The 27,615-nt window shown below is 43.4% G+C and overlaps 1 protein-coding gene across 1 annotated transcript in view; it reads left to right on the top strand.

The window, feature by feature from the left end:
* LOC111232632 (glycine receptor subunit alphaZ1) overlaps positions 1-27,615 on the top strand; it is a 65,182-nt gene that overhangs the window by 500 nt on the left and 37,067 nt on the right. Inside the window, exons 2-4 of the mRNA XM_022760236.1 lie at positions 13,373-13,596; positions 19,671-19,753; positions 20,368-20,505. Coding sequence (XP_022615957.1) covers positions 13,373-13,596; positions 19,671-19,753; positions 20,368-20,505 — 445 coding nt within the window. The remainder of the gene's footprint in view (positions 1-13,372; positions 13,597-19,670; positions 19,754-20,367; positions 20,506-27,615) is intronic.

Raw genomic sequence — 27,615 nt, 5'->3', positions numbered from 1 at the left:
ACTCAGACATCTGAGATGTTTTGCTCAGGGTTTGCCGTCCATTTGCTGCCTGTGAGAGTGTGTGTTTTCGATATAGCCACCTTTACTAATCCAGCACTTTATAGGAACTCCGGAGTCTAATCAGCTCATTGTGTTTCTCCCTAATTTTCTCCTCATTTTTCTAATGACCAGATTCACAAGTCATCTGTGTGTTGTTGCAGCAAGGAGCACAATCAGTTTGTGTGCGAGTAAAAGAAACCTGAAAACAATGACCCTTACAAGCAGCAGAAACAGAGCCTCAGTAAGTGATGCAGCTTCCCACCATGTTTGTAAGTCTCATGCATTTAAACTAGCATGAGGATCAGCCCGTCAACACTTCAGCGACGTGCTTGTGGAGCTACAACAAAGCCACGAAGGCTTCCACAGTTCAAGCATCAGTGTGTCTCTCCCCCTTTGAAGTGCTTGACCCTAACCCGGCAGTTTAAGTGTCTCCCTCGCCTCCGTCAGCTGTTCTCTTCAGTCGCACTGGAACAAACTCATTTCATCCGCAGCCACTTTCATTTGCTGCACTGGTTGATTTAATATCCGAAAACTTCCGTCTTTATTACTTCATTCTTTCCCTCCTCTACGCACCCCTGTGAGTAATCTATTGTTTGTTCTAATTAGATGCTGTACATGTAAGTCACGTAGGGAACGAGCGCCTCCGGCCACCTTTAATGATTTTTCTCCTCTTTAACCGTGCATCCTCAACCCTATGATTCTACTCTATGGCTTAACCACAGTTGTGTGTGTGTGTGTGTGTGTGTGTGTGTGTGTGTGTGTGTGTGTTGTGTGTGTGTGTGTGTGTGTGTGTGTGTGTTTGAATATATTCCTCCTCCCCAGTGGGCCTCCAGCAGTCCTCAGACTGTGACAGGGAGAGTAATGGCCATCAAAATAATCCAGACCCCTTCTTCATTCCCGCTCGCCGCCGGCGAGTGAATAGACACCGAGTTTAGTCAGACATTTTAACACAAACTCTCTCTTTCTCTCTGTGTGTGTGGGTGTGTGTGTGTGTGTGTGTGTGTGTGTGTGTGTGTGTGTGTGTGGTTGTGTGTGTGTGTTTGCATGAAGCAATGTTTGACCTTAAGTCGCATCAACATGTATCAGAATGTGACTGAACTGATCCATCCTCTTGACTTATTAAAAATTACATTTTGTTATCCAGCACCGTATTAAAAAACCCTTTTTCTCTAACACACACTCGGGACTGGATAGGAGAGGATTTAAATATAATGGATTACAGTAATCAGATTACAAAAAAAAAGTTAGCTCAAATGTGCAGGCAGTGATCTAATTATTTCTTCAGACAAAGATTTTAATACATTTCCTATACATGAGAAGTGCAGAGTTGCATTTTTTCTTTTTATTGGACCAGTCTGGTTGCAGAGGAGCTAATTAGGTAAAGAATTAAGTTTGTAGCAGTCTAATGCCTCTGTAATGATGAATGGAAAGTACTGAATGTACATCATAATAGTTGTATGATCAGGTTTTATGTATTTTCACCCACGGAGATTACAACAGTTCATTAAGCAGACGCAAGTTTTTTATCTCTCTTAAACGATGAGAAGCCCTTTTGGGATTCTTTGTACTGAGTTTCCACTCGGCATCTTTAATGTTCAGGAAAAAAAGGTGCTGAGGAAAAACAGTCAGACACGATGAGAGAGTCTGTGCAAGGTCAGAGGAAAGGATGTTAACAGCTGCAAGGACTTCAAGTTTTAAGTTAAAGTAAATAAAAAAGAAAAAGATGTTCAAAAAAAAACAATTTTGTTCTTGTCTTGACTCGACTCTCAGACAGGGAAGGAGGAGGAGGAGGAGGAGGAGGAGCTCACAGTGGTGCTTGAAATAAAATCACATTTTAATTACATAATGAAAAGAAAAGCAGAGAACATCGACGACGTGTGTGAAATGTGCAGCCGATGTGTGAAAGTGTGGCAAAACCAGAGGGAGATCCAGTGATGGAGAGAGACAGTGGGGATGGATGGTCTCCAATGCATTCTGGGTGAGCGGTAACTCCGCCCACCAGCACCTGAAGGGAGAGCAACCACGAGCTGCAACCACAGACACGACACAACCCTAGAGGCCACGGCAGAGCCAGACGGTCGTCACGCACGGAGGACGTGTGCGCTGACACGCGGCTCTCGCGTTGTCGTAGAGTCTTGTCAGCTTGAACACACACCACACCTCAACCCAGTGTTAACCCTGAGACAAAGAGCTGCTGCTTTCACACCAGTGAGAGAAGACGGTGCCGCGTCCATGTCCGTGTGTTACGTACAGAGTTAGAAAGCCGATATATCGTCCGACCGCCTGACAGAGATGAGAGGCGGCGGACTGTTTGACCGTCCTCCGCGCTCCTCACGCTCACACTCCACTCCTGCGCCAAGTAATCGCCATTTGTGTTTGTACAACCTGGTAATACAGCAAACTCAATGGGAGCCGCCGCAAAAGGCCTGGACGCCGTTTATTTACTCTCACCTTGACTCTCTCATCTGAAAAACTCCTTGAACGCAGCGTCTCACCTCTGAGAGGAAGGTGGCGGCGAGGGGACTGTTTCTGTCATTACCAGTTCCTTTGAAATGACTCCGTGTTCATTGACAGTTTGAGCGACGCACAAAGGAGATGTGAAATTGATTTCTCGTCTCCAGTTTTCTTAAGTTGCGCTGAGATGTTTACACCCTTTTCCTTCTCGACGGCTCAGGAACTGACTTCCTGCGTCGGACGCTGCGTCGGGGTTTAAGCTCAGAGCAGAGGCTTTTATTCAGCGCCGCCACAAAAGAAGCTGTGAGGACCCAGTTTACTTCCTCCAGTCCGTCAGCTCACTCAGCTTTAGACTCCACCTCAGTCACCTGAGTCCACCTGAGTCACTTCAGTCCACCTGAGTCCACCTGAGTCCACTTCAGTCCACCTGAGTCCACCTGAGTCCACCTCAGTTAGGTTCAGATCTTTAATTGTCCCGCAAGAGGAAGAGGAAGAAAGGTTGAGGGACCACCGACTTATGAAAATAAATCTTAAAGATGCACTTAATATTTTCCATATCAACAACTGATCAAATGACTTGATGTAAGGTGACAGGTGGTGATAGGTGGTGACGGGTGGTGGATAGGTGGTGACAGGTGGTGATAGGTGAGTGACGGGTGGTTGATAGGTGGTGAACGGTGGTGATAGGGTGACGGGTGTGAAGGTGGTGACAGGTGGTGAAGGTGTGACGGGTGGTTGAAGGTGGTGACGGGGTCGTGACGGTGGTGAGTGGGTGGTGTGACAGGTGGTGACGGTGGTGACGGGTGGTGCTTGGGTGACAAACAGAGAATTACTTACAAATCCTCTCAACTCTGAGGAGTGTTTTAGTTTCTTTCAGCTCATTGTTTTGGTTTTAACTACAGACCTGCGGTTCAGTACCTGACAGATGAAGTCAGGGACGACCTGATGAACTTCGTGGACCATTTTAGAAGCTAAAGAGAAAACGAATCCACCGGTGAAACAGAAACAAACAACACACAATGTGAGACGAAAACAAAATGTAGTCTAGTTCATCATCGGGGTGGTCAGTTAACATGATGGATGGTTTTTAATTAAAAAACATTAAAACATTCAGCCTCTGTATGAATTCCAGCCTTTGTTTTCCTTCCTCTCGTGTTTATTGGCGTTTTTCTGACGATCTCATCTTAAGTTATGCGTTATTTTTGTTGAAATACTTCCTACAGATGCAGAACAGCTACAGTGTTTTCTGATGAAGTCTAATCCTCTGTCTGTGTCGTGTCTTCTCTCCCTCTGCAGGTCCGCCTGTGAACGTAACCTGCAACATTTTTATCAACAGTTTTGGGTCATTGCCGAAACAACAATGGTAAGTAAATTATTTTCAATATGACTTTGTAATACAACTTGACATGCGGATTTCAGTATATTTATGCATACTTTGTGTGTGTGTGTACGGTGTGGTGTGTGTGTGTGTGTGTGTGTGTGTTGTGTGTGTGTGTATGTGTGTGTGTGTGTGTGTGTGTTGTGTGTGTGTGTGTGGATGTGGATGGTTGGGCGGGAATGGTAACTGTCACATTTTCGTCGCAGCTCCATTTCAGCCCGAGTAATTTTAGCCAGAAAAAAAAATGCGAGTTAATTTAAACGCCGGCGCCGCTGATAATTCGGTGGTGCATCCAAAATTTCATTTTTATTCCTTTACAAAAAATTAAAAGCCGTCTGCCCTCTGAGTGCTGGGGAATTTCCCCGTCATTGAGCCTGTCTCCCATTTCCAACACTTCATTTGAAAGAGCGCATCACCGCACGCCGCCGCATTTGCATAACAACGCATCGGCGGCGATGCTGTCGTGCCTGTTTTTGCCAGCCGTGGGTGGGCGGGGGGGGGGGGGGGGGGGGTTCTCTCATTCATTACACAGGAAATCCATTAGTGCTAATATAACTCAACTATCAACCTTCACAGAGCAACAAGGCCCAGAGCAGAATGAGCAACACTTAACCGCAGTGCGTGTGTGTGTGTGTGTGTGTGTGTGTGTGTGTGTGTTTGCATGTGCGTGACAGCAGCACGGACGACATCCATGAGCGTTGTTAAAAACAGAGCACGCTCACATGATATACAATACATGACTGGGATGCACTGAGTTCATTAGTGGTGGAAACCTTCTGCAGGCCTCAGGAGCCTCTGACACCGAGGCGACGTCATCCGTGGTTGTGGCAGTTTTTAATGTCACGACGAGTTCACACTGAAATACACAACAATTACATACAGTTGGGTTTTCAGACTCATTATTTTCAAAATAAATATAATAGGTTTTGTTGTTTCTCCAGACTTGTTTAAAGCATATAGAAATATATCAACCAAAAAAAAAAACAAGAAACAAAAAACAAATATATAAAATGAAATGTCCTTAAACATAGAAAATAATAGTCTGTTTATGCAGAAGCTGATTTTAAAAAATTGTTTTTCTGGGCCTTTAAAGGTTACAGTTAAAGGATGGGGCGGTGATGGCTGAAACAGGTTGCTGGTTTCACACTTTATGGACACAAAATATGGAATATTTAAAGACCCTTGCTTACAGGATGAAAATACAATAAATAAAGGAGAGAAGAAGAAAGGAAAGTGTCACATATGTGGAAGGAAAGACAAAGAAATGAAGGAGGAAAAAGGAAGTGCAGGGAGGCTAAAATGGGGGAACCGGTGGGACCGAACAAAGGAGGAGGGGAGGGTATCCCGATGTGAGCCTCCCCAGTAAACACACACACACACACACTAACACACACTCAATCTCACACACACACACACACATACACACACACATCGCTGTACGGAAACTGCTGGCTGCTGCAGATCCTCGTCATGCAGAACAAATTCCAGATTTTCCCTCCTGCAGAGGCCGAATCGATCCTTGTCACAACTGAGGAAGGAGGGGAAGACGGGGGGGAGGGGGAGACGGAGGGACGGAGGGGGGGGACAACTGAGGGAATGAATGTGCAAATATTTAAAGAGGAAAAAGTAAAGATATTTTTAAAGATGAAGAAGAAGAAGACAGAGGGAGGGACCTGGAGTCGTCTCCTTAAGGCTTCCTGAAAATGTTCACTGACAATTAAGCTTTCCTCCTTATCTTAGCCTCACATTTAAAGAATCACTTAAACCGTTTAACTAAATTACACAAAAGACCTTAGCGACCAAAGTAAAGAAAGGTGTTTCATGTCTGTAAAATCTCTTTCACTGATGTAAATGCCTTAACTTTTGGACTGAGAGATTCTGTGCGACACCCTGAAGTAACTGCCTCAGCTAAGGAGTAATTAAACCTTAAGTCACATACTTAGAAACCTCACGGTGTTTTGTGCAACAGGCTGACAGACTAACGTCACACGGTCGGTGCTGAATTATTTCTGGATTAGAGGCAAAAACAAACGACTGAGATCGTCGGATTCATCGGGTTTTATCGAAGCAGAAAATCTATTTTAAAGATTGAAACACAGAGCGAGCGGGAAGCTGAGGACACAGTCGCCGTGTTCATCGCAGTGTGTAGCTCTCACTTTAAGGACTACAGTATCCCTCCATCCTCGACACACACACACTAACACACACTCTTACACACTCTTACACACTCTTACACACTCTTACACAGATACTGCTGCTGGGGCTGGAGCCTGGTGATAGATGGAGATGGTAGAATGGCGCAGTGCTTGTTCAAGTCCCGGCGGTACATGGCTTTATTCCTGTTTCAGCGCTCTCCCCGCTCACTTGCTCGCTCACTCTCTCTCTCTCTCTCTCCCTCTCTCTCTCTCTCTCACACACACACACACACACACACACACATGCAACCCCTTCTGTCTCTCGCCCTGTCATTCGTTTTCTCCTTCCCCCACTTCCTGTCCTTCTTCTTTCTTAAAAAAACACACATGTACTCAAACCAACCTCGCTCACTTTACATCTCCCTCTGACTCTCTCTGTACAACACACTCACACACACGCACGCACACACACACACACACACCCTTTTTACATACGAATTAAGGCTGACAGAACCAAGAAAAACAGAAACTCTAGACGTTTATAAAAGTACTGATTAAATAAAATCATTTAAAAAGTCAAATTAAAAGTGTCCTACTTAAATCTCTTTAAATAATTCTTGATCCAGATTCATGTAACATGAATATTTCTTATTATAATAAGCTGAAGGCACGATTTCTAAATTCAATAATAAAAGGAAGTAATTTAGAAAACTATAAAATTCACCTTTAAGATTTATATATTGACAATAACAATATATATATTGACAATATATTTTCCTATCCATATTTTCTTGGCTTTTTTCTTAACTTCTAATATTAGATATTTTTTATTGTGTATCACATTTCTATAGATCTCCAGGTCAGATATGAGACCTGTAATAAATATTTATTATATATTATACAGGACTATATATGAGGTCTTGTGCTCTCAGCTCTCCATCTCTTTATTCACCTCAATCACTCTCTCTCTCTCTCTCTCTCTCTCTCTCTCTCTCCTACACACACACACACACACACACTTATCTCTCTGCTCATTCATTCCCTCTCTCTCCCTCCATATGAACAGGCTTTCTTTACACAGTGTGAAGTATCATATCCCTCTCTCCTCCCCCTGTTGTAAAGTCGTGTTTGTCGTCGATATCTCTGGTTAATCGAGTCGCCAGAGGACGTCTTAATGTAAACGTCTTCTCTCTTAAAGGAATTTTAAAGCCCACGTGGGCGGGGCTTGGGGTGTGGCTGGAGAAGGTGGTGACTGCTTTGTTGTGACATCACAAAGTTCCAGAAGTCCTGACGGCTGGTTTTAAGGCTCAGTTTCTGAATACAGGCTGTGTGCATTTCTCTGTGGACTGAGGCTTTGATACTTTCACAGTATTAATATAGAAGCTAGAGCTGATCTATAATCACACTACACATGGACAGAGACCTTTATAATATATCGGACCTTTAATGATCAGTTAAATTATTTGGAAATCTCAGAGAATTAAAAAAAAAGAAAAGAAAAAGTAAACAATATTTATGCCACGTGCAAAACTGTCCTCTAGAAATTACATTTGTATTTTTCAAAATTGTCTGTTAGTTTGATTTTTCTTTTATAGAACGTTTATAGAATGAACATTTTCCAGTTTTTATTCTGCACTTTCTGTAGCCACATGACACCAGGTCGCACAGGTTAAACCTGAGGTGTCACAGCTCCACATGAGGTGTGTGTTGTTTCCGTCCTCTAAGTTTCCCGCCTTTTTATGTGTTACTGCATCACCTGCTCGCTCTGGTGCATCAGCACTTCTAGAACGGTCAAACCTCTCATTTATTAAAATCACCTCAAGATCCAGAGAGATGTTTCCTGTTTTAAATTGAACCGACGTCCCACGGTGTCGCTGCTGCTGCTGCTGCTGCTGCTGCTGCTGGTGATGATGTTTATTTTGAGGCCACACGGTGAAAACAGCGTCTCCGTCTCTCTCAGTGCAGCGTTTGTCTGAGCACAGCAGATGTGCTGCCATAGTGCTGGAGCCTCCGTAACCTCCTACCTGCTCTTCCTACCTGAGCGGCATCCAGGGAGCCAGCAGGATGCCCTGACAGGCGTGGAATTAGAATATGTCTGCGGCTCTTTCTGCAGTTATTGCAGTTGTTGTTGTTGTTGTTGTTGGAGGAGGAGGAGGAGGAGGAGGAGGAGGGGGGAGGAAGGAGAAGATGAAGAAGAATAAGAGGAGGAGGAAGATTGCAGTCTTTCATGCGTGGTTTACTGCCTGAGTTTAATACATGCTGAAATGAGTGTGGTATTGTGTAAGTACAGCATTTCCTCTGCTGATGGTTTCATAGCGGCGTGGCAGCAGTGGATGGTGATTTCAGGGTAGCACTTAACAGTCCAGCGGCCTTATGCTAGGATATTAAACCACGAGTACGAACCTACAGACGTCGCCGCACATATGCCGACGTCCTGCGGCACTTCTCCTCCATTTTCAGGAGGAGGACTCGTTCGGGATAAAGCTGCCTCAGTGGCAATGACTTTTTTCTAAATGATTGAATTAGTCCTCCCAAAGTTATTCCCAGAAATCATTCATTTTCTCCCTCAAATTACTTTTTGCTCATTCGAGTCCTAGAATGCAGCGTGGTCCATTTCTCCCTCTGGTTAATGCACTTAATGTCCGTCCAGCCGAGGTTTTATGGACCAAATGGCATCCACTGTCTGACCAGTTCGTCCACTGAAACAATTAAAAGCTCAAACCATTAAATGCTTTCAAAGGACGTCAAAAAAGCTGAAACTGCGAGTATCTCCAGCTCAGAGTGAAGACGTGAAAGGATCAGAGCAGAAGGTCCAACACGCCAATCACGACCAAAATGTAAACCGCAGGTCGGCTGTTATCATTCCTACAATCATCTAAATGTAGTTTAATACAATATATTAGACTACAGCTAATATTTTGTAGTTTTATAGAAGCTTTGGTTACAACAGTATCATCTGTAAACAATGTGTCTTTACATTCGACGTCAAAAGAAACCTGGCTAGCTAAATTAGAAACAACAGAATTAAACCTAAAATAATATTTTGTTTGTCGTCGCAAATAATTACACAGTTGGATTTGGCAGAAGGAATCTCCTTCCAGCACATAAAGGCACAGAATCAGATGCATTTAAACTTACAGAGTGAAGATTACAAGAGCTTCAGACGCATGAGCAGAAGGCCGGGCTGTGGAGGGAGCTGTGGCTTCACTGCTGGCGTTAGACAGTGAGGTTATAAAAGCCACAGAAAGCGCAGGGTGGGAGTGAGCTGGTAGATGATCAGGTTTGTAAAGGTTGGATTTGTGATTTCTAGACTTTGAATAGTTTATTCCCCTTGTAAGAAATATAGCTGTGATAGCCGAATACATAATTCTCTTAGCGACTCAATTTCTGCTCGACTTTTGCTCTTTCCGAGCTGCTGCCAAACTGCAGGCGGGTCACTGACTGATGATCCTGGCGTTGGCTTTCACTCCTCTCCTCTGTATTCCCCTCGTTCGCTCTCTCTCCCATCAACACATCCCTGCGCCATTTCGGGTTGTTTATCATGTTCTCGAGCAGAAGAAAAGGCGACTCATTCATGAAAGGTCAAGCTCATTTGTTTCATGTGAGATATTCAGTCTAATAAACAGTGATAAACGGCAAAGGGGGTCTCGCCGAGGCTGATTGCCATGTGGCGTTATTTCACACACACTCGCACACATGCAGCACCGTGGCTGATTGCTCCCTTAAATGCCACCCGCCGAGGCTGCTGGCATGGCCGCGCCTCGTCCCGGCGATGCGTTTCTGCTACGCCGTGCGGCTTAATGACGGCTCCAGCCCGGACGAAGTGGCCCGGCTCCATATTCTGAGAATAATTGACAATTAGGGGGATGGAGGGCCGAGTTAAATGCCACCCCATGCTGAATAAAGAGGCTGCGTCTCTGATTGTGAAACGGCGAATGGAGTGGTGGAGGGGTTATACAATAAAGCTCTGAGGGAACAGCAGTTAATATCTTCCACCTGGATTGATTGTGCTGCACATACAGAGCATGTACAGAGCTGCATGAGAGGGAGAGCAACAAGGAGATGATGAAATGCTCCGTTCTCCACACGCACATGTTCATGTGATGTCTGTGTGGACTGTAGCTGGTGTAATGCATCTTCTGGCTGCTGACGGCGACCAGTCTAAACCTTTACCTCATGCTAATCCCGACCGTCAGAGCTGCCCTTCGGAGAGGTGAGGCAGGATTGGACCAAACGTCTCCCCTACCCCAAACAACGTTGTGTTTTCTTGTTGCTACGGAGACGGATTGTGCTCAATTTACAGAAAGCGACAAAAAAAGACGACCATCCGCCTACGACAGAGTCTGCAGAGGGAGAGGGAGGCGGACGGTTGGGTCAACAAAACATCAGATTGCTGTTGTTTCTCTGAACCTCGATCGTTCCCGAACCGTAACCAAGCAGTTGTTATTGTTGCCACGGTAACAGTGGTCCTCTCACCTTAATCAAGTTCTTATTTTAAAACCAAAGCAAACCTTAACCAGAGCGTTGTCGCATCATACAGCAGATTTATTTTCTCAGCCGTCACTTCTAAAGGTTTTGGAAAGCACAAGACAAGATGGCGTCATCCTAGAGACGGATCAGAAGACGCGTCTTCCTCGTCATTTTGTTTAGACTTCAACGACGCTGGAAGCTCAGACGAGTCGACTTTATACTTTCTGTAACACGTTCTCACTTTCTAAAACTCAGATTGGTCCTCGCAGCGATGGAAGAGAAGGAGTCCACACACCTGTGCACACACACATGCAGTCAGACCTGTAGGAGACGTATTGATCCTCCTCTTTCAGTTAAACATTGGAGGCTGAAGGTCTTAAAATCGCCTGGTGGAGGTTTCGATTCCACACTGCGGTTCAGATTTAACCTCCATCAGCTCCGACTCCAGCTGGATTAAACCCTTCTATCCGAATCTTCACCGATCCATATCAGGAAAGCAAAGATCAGCAGCTTTCGGGGTCAAAAGTCAAACATCTGACCACACACTTATTTGTACAGGACGTACCGTACATCACACGAGGGTTTAGCATCACAGACAGGACTTGGACTTTGGAATATTTTAGCTAAACTAAATCTTTGGCTGAAGATTTCTCTCCTGCCTCCATTTGACATTTTTTAAGATCAAAGACGTCACTAAACTTTCACACCCACGGATTTGATTTTAACTTTGATTAAGAAGTTTTGTGGGATTCATGAATGTTTCGAACATTTCTTTAGAAAATATTTGTGGGTATTAGGGGCCAGAGTATGAAGCCTGCAGTATTAAAGTGGTTTTGAAGTAGTATTGATACCAGGTTTCAATACTGATAAAGAGACGATTCATGGATGATACAGTGCTTAACAGCAACTAACCACGGTCAAATATTGAATACAAAGAAAGGAATTGATCCCCCCCAGAGTTAAGACACCAATTCATTAAATCCATCCATCAGCTATACACCCTGGACAGATCGACTCTCTCTACCACAAGTTAAAGAGCCTGTGATTGGCCACACGATGACTGTGCACATCGGTTAGCCTCATTTTCAATCATGTTGCGACAGTAATAAAGTTTTTCTTTTGTAGTTTTTCAATGAACAGAGTCGTGCGCCTCGATCTTCGGGTAAATCCTATCTTGCGGACAGTGTTTGCGCCCGAGCATCAGAAACAACTGCAGTTATTTATGCCGCTGCTGCTTCGTTTTTTTTACCTAAAATAAATCCTTCATAAACCTCAACGGACGTATTCATCAACATCTCTTCTCTGTAGGATCTGTGAGATTGAAATACGGTACATCCGGCCCAGAGGCCTCGTCTTTGAAACATGCTGTACGGAGCGATCTATCCTCTGTTCATCCATCCCTCCGTCCGTCTGCTGTATCACTCCATCTCCCTGTGCAAGACTGAAGAGGCAGCAGCAGCTCAGTGACCTTCAGCTTCCTTCCACACATTTTTTTTTTTGTTTGTTTTGTAACAGCAACCGTAGTTTAAGCGCTTCAGAAACAAAATCTTTCAACAAATTTTTATCAATAAAACAACAGGAAACAAAAGCCTCCAAGACTAAAAAAAAAAGAACAATATGAATGTAGAGTTTTTTAAAAGAGTGGATTGTTGTCTTCAAGGCTGAGGAGACTCTGAGGCAGCAAACACACGGATGGGGGGGAAAAAGATCTCTGGATAAAGCTCGAAGCCACAACTCGGCGTGATCAGTAAAATCTCTTACATTCACATAAAGCAGAAAATGACATATGGATGAAGAGCCGTAACCACCTGCTCATCGAACCGCGAAATCCTGTCCATCACTCCGTCTCTGCATCTGCCGGTATCTGTCGACCCTTCTCCTCCGTGTGGAGTTACAGCATCTTGACTCAGCAGTGCAATGACCCTTGACGAGCCTTTTTCCCTCCCTTTTCCCTCATCTTTCCTTTTTCGTTTTCCTTTTCTTTTCTTTTTTTTTAAGCGAGCATCTCCCCCGCGGAGACTTCTTACCTCCTCCTGCTCAATGTGTTTCATGGAGTTATGCTTTCTAACTTGTGCTGTTTCGTTGTAAATCAATTTCTGAGCCGAATCAATTTCCCCTCCGACCCGTCTCGTCTGCCTGGCGGACGCAGTCGTGGGCGGAGAGAGCGCCGGTGCTAGTGATGGGATAATGTGAGCTAAAAGATGAGAGGTGGATGTGTGGTTGATGCATTGCGTTCTGCTCCTGTGGGTGTAGACATTATTCTCCCATTGTTTCTTCTCTGCTGATAAATTTCCTTTTGCGTAATTGCTGAATGTTTGAAGGAAGTACGAGGAGCTCTTGCTCTCTTGATTCAAATCTGACATCGAGTTGTTAATGTTTGAACGGCAGTGTTTTGGTGTAAGATAAGATTTTTCCTCGTCTTGTTGTCCTCTTTTCTCCGACGCCAGTTTGAGAGTGTTGTAGAACGACCATTGATCTGACTAATTTCTGATACAGAAATATCAATACCTCACACCTCACTTCCGTTGTGTTGCGGGTTTTTGCAGCTCGTGTGTCGTCAAATTGATGAAGTTGTTTTCTTCAGTTGAAGTGTGTTGAGCTCTCAGGGCCACCGTACACGTCGCTTGCCTCCACCACAAATTGTATCTGTCAGTCGTCAGTATCATCATTTTTGAAAGGAACCTCTCTCCTCTGAGAAACGACCACAGTGGCCTTCAAACACCCGACCGCTGCTCGACCTCTGACCTCCTGCAGTCTCTCTCAGTCGGAAGCAAATAGACATCCCATCATTTTAAAATCATTGGATGCTCTTAAAGTAGCTTCGTTGTGAGTAATGTTTGTCAGTAGATATGTGATCATCCGCGGTAAATAAAATAAACTCTGCGTCTTTTCCCAGGACTACAGGGTGAACATCTTCCTGAGACAGCAGTGGAACGACCCCCGGCTGGCCTACAGCGAGTACCCCGACGACTCGCTGGACCTCGACCCCTCCATGTTGGACTCCATCTGGAAACCCGACTTGTTCTTCGCCAACGAGAAGGGCGCCAACTTCCACGAGGTCACCACCGACAACAAGCTGCTGCGCATCTCTAAAAACGGCAACGTGCTCTACAGCATACGGTGAGTGGAGGAAGTGTGAGGCGCCGTTCTCCGAGTGTGAGAGAAAGTCGGCGTGCGTCCATCTCGCTGCTTCCATTCGAGTATGAACGCACTGTTGAGTTAATGAGTTAATTTTAATGAACTCAGAGAAACTGAACCATGATCTTATGTTTGTGCCTTTTTCTAATTATTGTGCAAATGGCCACAACTTTTAATAGAAAATACTTGCACATTTAATAAGATGTGGTTTTGCACGTGCGTTTTATTAAGCACCCCAATTTATTTTTAAATGAAACTCATTTCAGATAAACAGAATTATGCTGTCACACGTCATCATTATCCTTAATCCTTAATTTCTTCCCAATTAGCTTCTGTATTTCTGCGTCTTATTCAGACATGACCAGCACAATTAGAAACCGCCGCACCCTGAACACATCTGTAGAAAGATCATTTTAAAAAGGCGCGAGAGGAAGAGAAAAAGTTTAAAAAGATAAAGGAAGTTTTGAGGTTTTATTGGAACAAGTTTTAAAGCCGTGATGGACGATGGAGAACGACTCTCCGGCTCAAGAGGCCTTCATCCTCGGCTTCAGAGTGGCTCTTATTGCGTCAGAGCTGGAGGTTTTTATTTCCTCCTTGGCTCGGATTCCTCCCTTCTTTTCTTTTTTTTTTTCTTTGCATCTCCACCTCGTCCCTTTCAAGGCTCTCAGAGTTATAGCCGCCCTCAGCCGACAAAACCTTTCAGCCTGCTGGTGCCTCCTTCTCCTCCTCGCTTTTATTGCCTCTGCTCAGGGGCGAATGAGAAAGCGTTGCAGCAGCCGCGGTAATCTACTCAGCCTGTTAGTATTCCAGCGGCGAGCCCGATCCGTTATCAACCTCAGTTTTCACCTTCATGTCCAGCAGGAGGAGGGAGCGAGATTGGTCCTTTATAAATATCGTCAGGAAAGGGATGAACCCCGCACTCTTCCTCCGCTGCGTTCATTTTTTAACTTGACAACATCAGAATGAACCCTCCGTTGATCGGCCTGATCTCGGAGGCGGCTCGGGGTATTAAACCGTCCCGAGGGAAGGGGGGGGGGGGGGGGGGGGGGGGGGGGGCAGGAAGTGGTGCCTTGTAAATGCCTTGTTTACTCTTTTTCTGATGTTTATCGGGGGGGGGGGGAGTCGTGACCGATGGCCGCGTCTCCTCCAAGATGAAAGTGAACTTTTTGAGATTGGACAGCCAGATTCACGTGTTTAGTCCAATGTCCTGCTGCGCTTCAAAGACACGCAGAGCTTCCTCTGAACTGACGCGCTGTCCCACGTGTGTTCATCGTATTCAGTGTTTCCTCTAAAATAAAGAAGATATTTAGGGACGATTAAATGTGAGAATTCACTCTTTTTTTTTTAATAGTTTTTCATATTTTTTCTGGCTTTGACTTTTGTTCAAAAGCTTAAACACGTTTACATTCGTCTCATACAGACTGTAAGTGGTCATGTGATGTACGACTCTCCTGTCAAAGTGCCACAAAACATGGAGGAAACCTGAGACTTTGACACCAGTGGTTTATTTTTTGACACACTCGCACCTGAACCTTTAACTGAGCCTCAAACACAAGGACGACCTTTCACAGCATCACATCATTTATGCATTAGCTGTTTTTACACTTTTACAAGTGACATCAGTCGCGTTATAGAGACGCTCGTGTGTCAGTGTCACTGTGGAACAAGGACAAGTGGCACATTTTATCCCGTAGTTTAGACTTTCAACTTTAACTTCTTTGGATTTTTTTATTTGTCCTGCAAGAGACAGATGACACACAGTAATACTCACAGACCGAAACATAAAGCACACAAATCATAATAAGATGCAGGAAACATAGAAATAAAAAGAACGTTAACACCTACATTAAATTACATTAAATACAGAATAATGTACAATGATAATAAGATTTATTTATGTAGCACCTTTGAAAACACAGTTACAAAGTGCTTTACAAGACGAGTTAAAAACAAACAAGCAAAAAGATTAAATATAGTTTAAAGGTTTTACAACACTGGGGAGGAGATGTATGAGAAAAGTATAATAATGAGCTTCAGTAAAAATTAGATAAAACTGTCTAAAATGATTAAATTAATTGATAGGATAAGAAATAAGAGAATCATTTAAAATACGTATATTTTTTCTGAGTAAAAAGAAGAACCCACATATTATTATTACTTAATATAATATTTATATTTAGTATCAGACTGTTTGATTTAAAGGGGAGATTTTCAAACTATGAGGGTCGAGAGTTGAAGGGAGAAGCAGAGGTGCATGCTGGGTTTCTAAAAATAAAGAGACATTAGTTATTGTAGTTTATTCCTCTGACTCGGCTGCTCACCAACACGTTCAGCAGCTGGAGCTGAAGCAGAGTGTGTGACGCAGCTCATGGAGGCAGTTAAGGCACTTATAACGCCCGGAGCCTTGACTACCGAATTTGCATCAAAAATTGAACTGAGGCGTAACTCAATCTAATATGAACACACAGACATGATATTCATATTTTTATATTCAGTCTAAATTTAACTTTCCGAGAAGATCATCTTCTCCAATGTCCACCATGAATAAATATCCATAAATTCCCTTAAAAATCATAGAAAAAAAAGACTCATTATAACTCCAGAACTCCCCTGAGAATCTTCACATTCACAAGTTTTCTTCAGTCAGTTTTAAAATGATCCAGTGATACTTGTCTGTGCAAACACAAACTGCTAATAGCTCATTTGGAATACTTAATGTGACAGAACAAACATAGGCTAGAAATATGGAGCCCAAGTTAAAACATTATAGTTTATTTTGAGCTCAGATTTTTAATAATAAAATAAAAATAAGAATAAAATAAATCCTGTAGTCTTTAATGTCACCACTCTCCTGTTCAAGTGGTCTCAGGCTTGTGGACCCCACTGTTGAGCTGAGCCTCTATCCTGCAATAGTAATGTACTAGCACAAAAGCAGCTGCAGGGTTTGAGGTTCAACTCCCTCTGAAGCAGCGGCAGCACAAAGCAAGGCACTAACTTTGTCAGCATTTGGCATCGAGGTGTCACGATGCAGCAGCAGACAGAAACCACAGCGCTGAGTCTCTCTCTCTCTCTCTCTCTCTCTCTCTCTCTCTCTCTGGGAGAAAAAGTGGGACATCTGTGGAGACTACGTTATGTGTGTAATACATATTCAGCATTCTGTCAGGGACGTGTAACAATGTGCAAACGCCGCAAACTTTATTCGGTACATCAGGCCGACTGGACGTGTGTGTTGTAACAGCGGGTCTTCCTGTTAGAGCAGAACAGAAGGGCTGAGTGTGTGCAGCGAAATCACCTCGTGCACGTCGCGACAACCTGCTGACAGCTCAGACTCTGCAGAGATAAAACCGGAGCTGGACTCGATCCGGTTTTTTAAAAAAACAGTTTGTGATTCAGAGACCAAGTCCAGTTGTGGTGATGTACTATTTGAGCATTACCTGTAAAGTCATATGACAGGTAACAAGCTCCCTGACTGCCACAATGTATTACTGAGCAAACAGTGAAGCCTAGCAGTTGCAGTGCATTGTGGGAAATGACAGCAATGTTAAATAATGTATTTAAGATGGACAGTAAAGAATATCTTGCTATATTAAGGCTCAAAGTTTCATTACTGGCAGCAGAAAAACAATCTCGCTTCGAGGTCCATTTAGTAGCTGGAGCTTTCAATTGTATTACAAGGTCTTCATCAGCAGATGGAGTTGAAAGATGTTTGAATTTCCGTTTTGTTCTAGCACTTTAAAGACTTCAGAGAGAGGTTCAGAGTTCATTCTGTGACAACTGGGTAAATTCAAGATCATGGGATTCAATCGAAAGCTCTGGAACAGCCACTAAATGGACCTTGTTCTCTCAAATCTTGGCGGGGGGTTGTCTTTATTTTGACACACATAGTCTTGTGTTGCTGTGAGGCTTTGTGTGGGTATTGATGCCAAATTGCTAAATCGATTTATTATTGAACAATTATAAAGTAGTAAAGCTGCCATCATTAAAAAAACACAAATAAGCAACAATTAAATACATTTTCAACAACAATAATATATCGATAGTGATTTTATTTCTAAATGGTTCCATTTTTTTTTTTTTAAATAGAGATGATTCTGCGGTGTCCATAATCTTACATAAACCGGCAACTCGTTTTACAACAGGAAATGTGGCGGTCTAACGGGCATGGAGCAGTAATAGTCTGGAAACATATTTTATTTTTCCAGTGGTGGATATCTCATTTTGAAATGAAAGTCTTTAATTTCAGTAATGCATCATATCAGTAATAAAAATGCATTTTCCATTAATTTCTAAGGGGGGGAAAAAAAGTTTAATTTAGCGTTGATACATTCCCTCCATGTGACAGCAGTAATTAATTTTGCTGCCTGAGACTCAGGAATCTAATGTGTCACCACGACGACGCGGGACCGGCTTCCCTGAACATTTTAATTTTCAGGGTCTCACGGATCAGCCTTGCATGAAACAAGATTCATTCCCATGTTGCTGCACGCCTGCTCAGCCACAGGTTTTCATCCTGTTAGTCCTCCAGCAGAGAAGAAGAAGAAGAAGAAGAGCGGAGGTTTGCAGGGAGACTGTGACCTCTAACGTCACGTTTCTCTGAGGCGGAGGGTTTTTCTGTTGCCTTCCCCGACACTGATTATCATGTTGGGGAAGTTAGTGAGAAAAAGGTAATGAGTGAATTATTGATATAAATGATGAGATAATTCATTCAGTCTGTTTGAGTGAGTTAAAGGATGTCGAGTAGTTTTTAGTAAATGTTACTCTAACAGGAGGAAATAATGCATTTGCTGGGGACTATATTCAGTGGCGGATGAATACTCATATCACCAGACTTATTATTTTTTAAAGCTTGATATTTTCTTCTTCTTCTGTGTTTTATTTGAAGTGTTGATCCATAAGAAGATATATTTGTGGTTTTTAAGAACCAAAAACCATCTCAGTGTAGTTTCACATCTCCTCTCTCAGGCTTCTCTCTGGAGCTCTAGTAACAACAGGTCGGTGAGCCAATCAGAAGAGAGGAGGCTCTGAGCCTCTCTTCTGATTGGCTGACTGTTTTCTGAGTGATCCAATAAAAATATAGCAGATTTCAGGTAAAAAAACTCAGAGAAACCAAATCCTGCAAGGTTTGGATGGTGGGTCCAGGTGGGCGGGGCTTGGTGACTGCTTTGTTGTGACATCACAAAGTTCCAGAAGTCCTGACGGCTGGTTTTAAGGCTCAGTGTCTGAATACAGGCTGTGTGCATTTCTCTGTGGACTGAGGCTTTGATACTTTCACAGTGTTAATATAGAAGCTAGAGCTGATCTATAATCACACTACACATGGACAGAGACCTTTTTATTATATCGACCTTTAATTTTTAAGAAGTAGTACCCACAAGAAGAGCCCAGAGCGACTTCTTCAGACAGTCTTCAACCCAAAGATACTCAGTTCAGTTAAATTCAATATTGATTCAGTTCATTCGATCAATATTACATTTACACAGGTGATCCCACAGAGAGAAACAGCGAGTCGCCACATTGGAGAAGCTTGAAATCTTTGATGAATGACTTTAAAATGATTCCACCACATTGATTTTAGATAATTGATTAATTGTGTTATTGTTTCAGTGGCTACTAATCCAAACAAATCTGTTTTTATCAAACGTTTTATGTCTTCATCAAAACAACTCAAGTTGCTTCTATTTTCATCAAATCTGTTCTTATCATTTAATTAGTTTTCATTCAAATCTGGGACATTAGTCAGATAATACGACAGTAATGAATTAAGCCGTTGTTTACTTTGTATTCTTCATTAGTCAGTGTGGATAACAGTGGTCACTCTTTTTTTTTTTCTTTTTTTTTTAATGCCCAAAAAACAGAGAAACATGTTCGTTTTTATCCATTTAAAACATCCTGGTCTGTCAGTGTTGGGCACGGCAGCCTGGCACTGGCTGGTTGAGTAACACTGATAAAGCTCTGGATAATCCTCTTAGTCTAAGTGATGCTGCGTGTGTGTGTGTGTGTGTGTGTGTGTGTGTGTGTGTGTGTGTGTGTGTGTGTGTGTGTGTGTGTGTTTGCAGAATAACACTGGTCTTGGCCTGTCCCATGGATCTGAAGAACTTCCCTATGGACGTGCAGACCTGCATCATGCAGCTGGAGAGCTGTGAGTAATAACAAACACACACACGCACACACACACACACACACACACACAGTGAGGGGTACGTGGAGAGCATCAGTCGATCAGTCACTGAGCAGCTGGCAGGGCGAGAGATATGATATAGATTTCTTGTGGCCTTTTCATTCTTTGAGGAGACGTGAGAGGAATCAGAGCGGCAGCAGCTGAATATCAAAGAGCTCTGTACTTCCGCAGAGCAGGTCAGTGATCACAACACAGGAAGAACAACACCTCACTCACTGATACTCGATGTCAGGGCTGATTTTAAAGCTTCAAAAGGAAGCGACAGATACTGAGAAGCTTGATAAAGTCACTGTCTGACAGCGGGGACACGTGTTTTAACCTGTGAATTAATATCCGCACTGATCAGCTGTGAGTTTACCTCGTGTGAGAAGGTCTTAAAGGAACAGTGCAGGTGGAAGTTTCCTCCTGTCTTCACCTCAGGAGCCACAAAGTTCCAGTTTTGTGTTGAACTGGTCCTTTAAGCTCAGAGTGCCTGCAGGTGTCGACCCTGCACCCCGACCACAGAAAGAACAAAATAAACGATCCACACACTGATTAAAACAGTCTAACCTCCTGTTCCCTGCTGCCTCCTCCAGTCGGCTACACCATGAACGACCTCATATTCGAGTGGGACGAGAAGGGAGCCGTGCAGGTGGCCGACGGCCTGACGCTACCTCAGTTCATACTCAAAGAGGAGAAGGACCTGCGCTACTGCACCAAGCACTACAACACAGGTGAGTGGGGCCGCGACGGTCCACCCTCTCTCTCCCTCTTCATTTTCCACCTGTTGTTGTCAACGCTGCTGAAATCTTCATCTTCATCCTCAAAGTTTTTATCTTTCGAAAACAAATGGAAAAAGCTGCAGTGGTGGTATTAACCTCCGTCTCAGCTGATCTGATCACAGGTAGACAGAAGAAGTTCAGGTGTGAACACAGTTGAGACTCGATCCGAGCCCACAGGTGGAGCTTTTCAAACGCTGCATCACCGACACTGCCATAATCAAAAGGGTGCGTTTGATATATGTTGCAGTGAGAGGAGGATTGCAGACAACTGTTACACGTTGTTGGAAAAACACTGTCGTGTGTTTCTCAGGTTATAAAAACATGTTCCTCCCTCCTTCTCTCTCTCTCGTCCTAGTCCTCGCCTCACTCTGTCTTCTTTCGTCCTCGTTTTTATTTTCATTTTCTGTCTGTTTCTCTCCAGGCTTTGTAAAAGAAAAAGAGGGAATAGAACGAGGGATGTCTCTCCGTTTAATAAAGGGAGAATATTATTGAAATTCAGACGTGGAAAATCACATATTCTATGAAATAAAGAGAGGGAGATGTTAGAAATGTTTTCCTGGAGACAGGGCTGAAATCCTGTGTGAGTCAGACACAGAATTTCATTCTTATTGGAAAGTGTGAAATGTGGAAATAACTGAAATGGAAATACGTATTCCCCAAATGTTTTTTTCTTTTTCTTTTTCTTCCTCCCAGTGTCATGAAACTTTCAGTGTGCCTCCAAAGTTTGTTTCAGCCACAGACTCAGAAATAACTGCTGATTTATTCACTTTTCTTTTCTTTTTTATTTGTTTTCTGGGCAAATAATCATAAAAAAAAATGTGAAAATACAATAAAAAATGAAGGATTCGGTGTAAAATGAGGAAAGGGGAAACAGAGAATGGTCAAAGATAAATAGGATTAGAGATTAGAAGACAACAGGAGGAAGAAAATAACAGAAGAGGACAAAGAGAAATCTGCAGGAGAGAATAACAAAGAGGAGAGAGCAGAAGAAAAGATGCGGAGGATTAAGAGAAGAATAGAAGGTACTGGAAGGAAGGACGGAGAAGACGGAGAGAAAGGACTGTATCATGTCATGTGAAAAGGAAACTGAAGAGCAGCAGAAATCAGAAAAAAAAAAAACACACGAGCGAGGAGAATCTAGCCGAGGACGGGAGGAGGACGGGAGGAGGACGGGAGGAGGAGGGGGCGTCCGCCACGCTCTGTTTCTCCCTCCAGGTCCTCCAAGTGTGGCTGAAAACCATCTGTCCGGTCCACCTCGCCAGTCCACAATTCTTACACTCCAGAGAAAACACACCATCTATAAATATAAAGAGTATCTGGTTGAACCGGACAGAGAAGATATGAACTGAAAAAGAAAAACTGAGGAGCGGAGCCGGTTCTGTTGAAACGTTCAGGAAATGAACCTTCAACGTCACGTGCACAGCAGACATGCAAGTCAACACCTGCACCCAACATCCTTCAAAGTATTTTAATAATGTAATTTGATTAAAATAATTAACATACTGCTGTTCTTTTATTCTCATATCAAAGTTCTATTAACGTCAAACAGCTCTACAGAGGCTGCACAGTTTTAATACATATAATACATTTTATCATTGCATTATTATGCTTTTATTTTGAAATTATTATTAGATATTTCAATTTAATTCTGAAAATCTCAGACGTCTATTTCTTCTTGTTTGGTTCCTCCTTAAATTAGGTCCAAAACATCCACTTGCAGGAACCACAGGAACATAGAAGAACAGTGCTCTCACAGCTAGACTTTATTCACATGAAAGCATCGTGACGTGTTTCTGTGACGCCGCCCTCCATTTTGTTTTCTGATCAATAAAAACAGAAGTGAAGCGAAACAAACTTTTCAAGGAAACTTTCCTCTGCAAAGATACAAAAAAATGACAGGTCGCATTAAAATCCATCTCCAAAACATCAAGCCACTGGTCAGTGTGTGTGTGTGTGTGTGTGTGTGTGTGTGTGTGTGTGTGTGTAGCTGGCTGATTAGTTCAGATTCAGAGCCATCACTCACACAGAGGTTGACGTCTGCTGTCGCCGCTGAGGAGATGAATGATCCACCTCCAGACGAGGAGCCTTGACACGGCTCAGCACCGACACACACACACACACACACACACACACACACAAACACACACTTAAATCCATATCCTCATATATGCACGCACAATGAATAGATAATCCACAGTTTGTTATATAAATACATGTAAGTCAGTCTCGCCCCGTGTGTGATTCCTTTTACGGTATTTCCTGTTTCGAAATTAAAATTGTCCCCATAGAAATGAATAGGTGAAATAACTTCGTCAATCCATTTGATCGGACGCCAATAAAGTAGAAATATCTACTTTATTATCAGCAAGTTTTGTTCAGTTTTTGTTCGATTATGACAAATTTTCCATATTAGGAAACAAGTACCATCGTCATAAAAACCTGACAATAGTGTAATAAGTATAAACACACTTAACCCTGTGAGGTCGACGGATGTTTCTATTAATATCTCTGCGATAATACAACGTAGAAATATGATTTAAATGTTGTTTGAATCCGTCGACTCTCCTCTTTCCCGTCTATATTCTTGTGAGATCGTACGTGTCTCATATCCGGAGCCAGAAGGCCTCGAAACAGGCCTCTAAAATTTGGTTAAAGTAGATTGACAGACAACACTCTGACTCAGTGATATTACAAAATGTCACTTTAGGCATTTATTATAGATTTATCTTTATTTTACTCATATATTGCATTATTTTTATGAGCCTAAGAAGAAGCATTTAAAAGATAAATTTAAGAAATAATGTAGAAATACAGAAAATATCCTCCATCCAAATAAAACATGAAGGAAAATTAGATAAATTATTATTATGAGTTTGAGGCTCTTCCTTGTTTTAAGAGCGTCATTATTTCAGTTTGTGTTCAGATGAAACATATTCCTAATAAAGTTGGATTTATTCGACTTGTCACTAACGAACACAGATGACTGCGGCGCAGGAGCAGCTGCGGTTTACTGTGGACCTGAAGGGGATTTGAAGGCCACACATACACAGGGTGTGAGACGGGGTGTTGCCTCACGGTCCCTTAACTGTCTAATCCAGGACTGGCAGCATATCATCGCTGTCCTGTGAAAACCATGTATCTCCAGAAGGTCAACTTTTCATGAATAGGTTTTAATTGGGAACTAAAACGGAACAATAATTTCTCTTGATCGTCAATTTTAGTCGATTAATTTGGAGATGTTTTAATGAAGCAAATAGTAAATGTCCCTTAAAACCAAAACTAGGAGCTAGAAGAGGCTAAAAGGCTCTGCAGAGATTCAGGGCGACTCCTGTCAGATCTGACTACAACCAGTTTAAACCTCGTTTCTTTTTCTTCATGAATTCTTCAAGGACAATTTACTCCCTTCGCTTTCTCCCTTTCCTTTTCTTGTATTCCTGTTTCTGCCCCTTTCTCATCTCATCTCCGGCCCATTACTCACCAGCCATGCTGCTGCTCCTCTGTGACCGTGTCTACGTACATTTGTGTGCATTTGTGCACAAGGGTGTGTGTGTGTGTGTGTGTGTGTGTGTGTGTGTGTGTGTGCGTGTGTGTGTGCGTGCCTGGTTGAGCGTGCACACGCCTCACTGCTTCCCAATCAAGCTCTAAGAGGGAATTAAGGTGTCGTTTTTTCCTCAGATTTATTAGCTGCAGTCTATTGTGACTCTCTCTCTCTCTCTTTCTCTCTTTCTTTCCTCCACTCTCACTGACTCTTGTCTTTTTCTTATTTCTTTGCATCCCTCCATCCTCCCCAACACACACACACACACACACACACACACACACACAGAAAAAGCCCTGTTTGAAATACTAATTACAGTTTCTGCTGCATTGCAGGGCACCTTTGTTTTCAGGGCTGCTGATATGTTTGTGGTGTGTTTCGGTACGAGAGGTGTTTACACCCAAACACACACACACACACAACGTGATGCATTTACTGACCCCTTGCACAAACCTTAATCGACATCTAACATGTTTGATCCCATCCTCTAAAAAATGCAAAAAATCCATGTCAGAAACTGGAGGAGGAACGAGTCAAGAGACGGATGGTGAATCAAAAAGTGAATCTCCCCTCTGTCAAACGAAAAAGAAAAATTGAGCTTCCCCTTTATATTGTTGTCCGTCACGTTTCTATGGCGACCATACGAGAGCCCTGTGAGAGCCACAGGTACGCCCCCTTTTAAAGTAGCTATATGTAAGTTTTGTCACTGCTACAAAGCTAACGTTAGCATCCACAGCTGTTTAATTACCAGTCGAGAAGAAACGTTGCGAGTTCATCATCGAGCTTCATTCCTTTACTCACCGACAGCTGTTTCCAGCTGTGGAAAGAAACACCAGTGTTGACTCTTGTCTCTATCACGTCTTTTCTCCTACTGATGTTAGCATGCTAACCAGCTAGCTCCAGCGCATCCCTTCACTTTCTGTATCCTCCAAAACTGCCCTGAAGACCATCACTGATGAAACCATTTAACACAGGGCTGGTTTCAGATGTTTTCACTTTGTAAATCTGTCCTCAGTTAATGTCCTCACTTCCCAACAGCGTCCTCTGTCTCAGATGATATTCCCAGTGTTTTTCACCTTTACTGGATGGATGATCATTTAGAAACAGGCAGGAAACAAGAGGAGAGAGAGTGTGCATCATGCTGCAGGGGTCCCACTATGGACCTCAACACACACACACACACACACACACACACACACACACACACACACACACACACACACACACACACAGAGGGTCAGTGAAGGAATGGATTTTAAAGTGATATACACATACGAACACACACAATGACTGGAAGCAATACGTGTGTGTGTGTGTGTGTGTGTGTGTGTTTCCAGAAACAGTCACAAGTGTGTGCACACACTCAGCCCCCACAGTGAGATAGGGGCCCGGCTGAATAATTTCAATCTTCTTATCAGATGGAAAATATGGACAGCACTTAAAAGCTCTGAAGTGTATCACAGCTATAAATCAAGTCCAACCTCATCGACTCTCCTCCTCCTCCTCCTCCTCCTCCTCCTCCTCCTCTCTTCCTCCTCCTTCTGCTGTCATTTTCTCCTTCCCTCTTTCCCCCCGTCCTCTCATATCTTCCTCTCCTCCTCGTCCCTCTCTCCTCTCGCTCTAACGTCACATTTCCTCCACTCTCTGCTGCCTTTTCTCTGCTTTCCCGATCTTCTCCTCCTCTCCTCTCTCCTCCTCTCCCTCTCCCTCTTCAGTCTTTTAGGGTTAACTCTAATTGATGAGGCTGCCTTCCATTGATCTTCTTTGATTAAATGGATCGTCGGCCATCTTGCTCTCTGGCTCTCTTGTGGTTTATTATGAGGCTCGGGGCATTCATTACATTACAGAGAAAGAGGGATTTTTTCTTTTTTTTTGCTCTTGCTACTATACTGCAATGTAAATAAACCCACTGCAGAGTGTGTTAATTTAATTATCTGTTACAGATTTTCTTGTTTTTATAAAGAAAATTCCACTTTCTGTGTTTCACACACCAAAGCATGTGTGCAGTATTTTCAGTAGCACATTTATATTTTCATTTTTATCCAGAATCATGTGTAGCCCGTTAGATGAAATAGAGTATTTGTGTGCCATGAGCAGTGATGGGCGTCATTAAAAGACCTACACCTATAGAAACCTGTGGCAGGTGGTTGCTGGGGGGGGGGGCAGTGAATTAAAAAATACAGTAAGTAGTGTTGAGCATCAAACACGCAGCTGTATAAACGGTGCATATTGAAGCATTTTGCAGTAAAACAGGAGCAGAAGGATTAATGACGGAGGTGAGAGTCCTGACTCTATCCCTCTTAACCCCCCCCCCCCCCCCCCCCCCCCCCCCCTTCTTCTACGACAACATGCCGTGAGCATAAACATCCAGTTACTTTCCCTCCACAGCCTCACAAGGACTAACGGTGCTGCTGGCAGACGACGACAGGCAGCTGCAGATCACCTGGATGTCTGTGTGAGCAGCTAACCGGCTTAAGACTGCAACTAAAGTCAAGACAAACTAATTTAACACCAGGAGGGAGGAAATTATCAGCTTCGTCTTCATGTATTTGTTACAAGAAAGAGACGCACCTTTAGGAGGGAAACCAGGCAAATGCTTGCAGCGACAACTATTAACCCCCTTTAACCTCCCATAAAGACACTATACAGTGCATAACCTCCGAAGTGCTAGTGTCTAATCATTGCCTACATGTGAGGCATTCAAGGAACATCTGTATTTTTGTTTTGTCTACTTATGGTCTGCGTGTGAGGCGTTTAGGTGCCCTCCAGTGTCTAGGATCTCCACTGCTAATTAGATGATTCATTTATCAACAAACACACAAATGCACGTTGGAAAGATGCTCGTACGATGACGATGATGAGGACTCGTCAAACTCCTCCCACCTCCAGAGAACCGAACACCATCCTCCTCCTGACGTGGACTTGGTCTCTCTTTATACTACGTCACCACACTCCTCCCACTGCTCCTGTCATAATTACTACGACCACTAGATGTCGCCTAGCAACCAAACGTAACTACGGGCCACATGTGCCGGTGTACGACTGAAGTGTCTGATTTGAGACTTTGAGCCCCTCTGGCGCCCCCCAGTGAGCAATATGAGGAACGACACTGACAGCTTTGAGAACTCCACCACACAGAAGCGTCGTCCGTCTCACGAGGGAGCGAAGAGGCAGGAAGATCGTTTGCTCCTCCCACGTGGCGACGAGCTGCGAACCGCCTTTCACATCACTATAGCAACGAGCGAGTGGCGGCGTAAATCCAGAACCTGGCATCCCGTGTTTGTTTTTCAAATATTCAACATGTTTGGTTTCATTTGATTTCCGTGGGGGGGGGGGGGGGGGGGGGGGTTTCTGGGTATTTGTGTGTCCCTCCGGTTTCCCGCCTGTGATTTACACTTGGCTTAGTGTGCGTGCTGGAGAAAGATGACATTTTGTCTCAGAGTTGTCAACGTCTTCCTTTTTTTTTCCCCCCGCTCTGGCTCATCCTTCCTTTTCACTGTCACTCCAACAACTCCTCCCCCCCC

Source organism: Seriola dumerili, unplaced genomic scaffold (assembly GCF_002260705.1).
Source record: "Seriola dumerili isolate Sdu_G_001 unplaced genomic scaffold, Sdu_1.0 BDQW01000331.1, whole genome shotgun sequence".
NCBI classification, from domain to species: Eukaryota; Metazoa; Chordata; class Actinopteri; order Carangiformes; family Carangidae; genus Seriola; species Seriola dumerili.
This window is presented reverse-complemented; position numbering and strand designations above follow the sequence as displayed.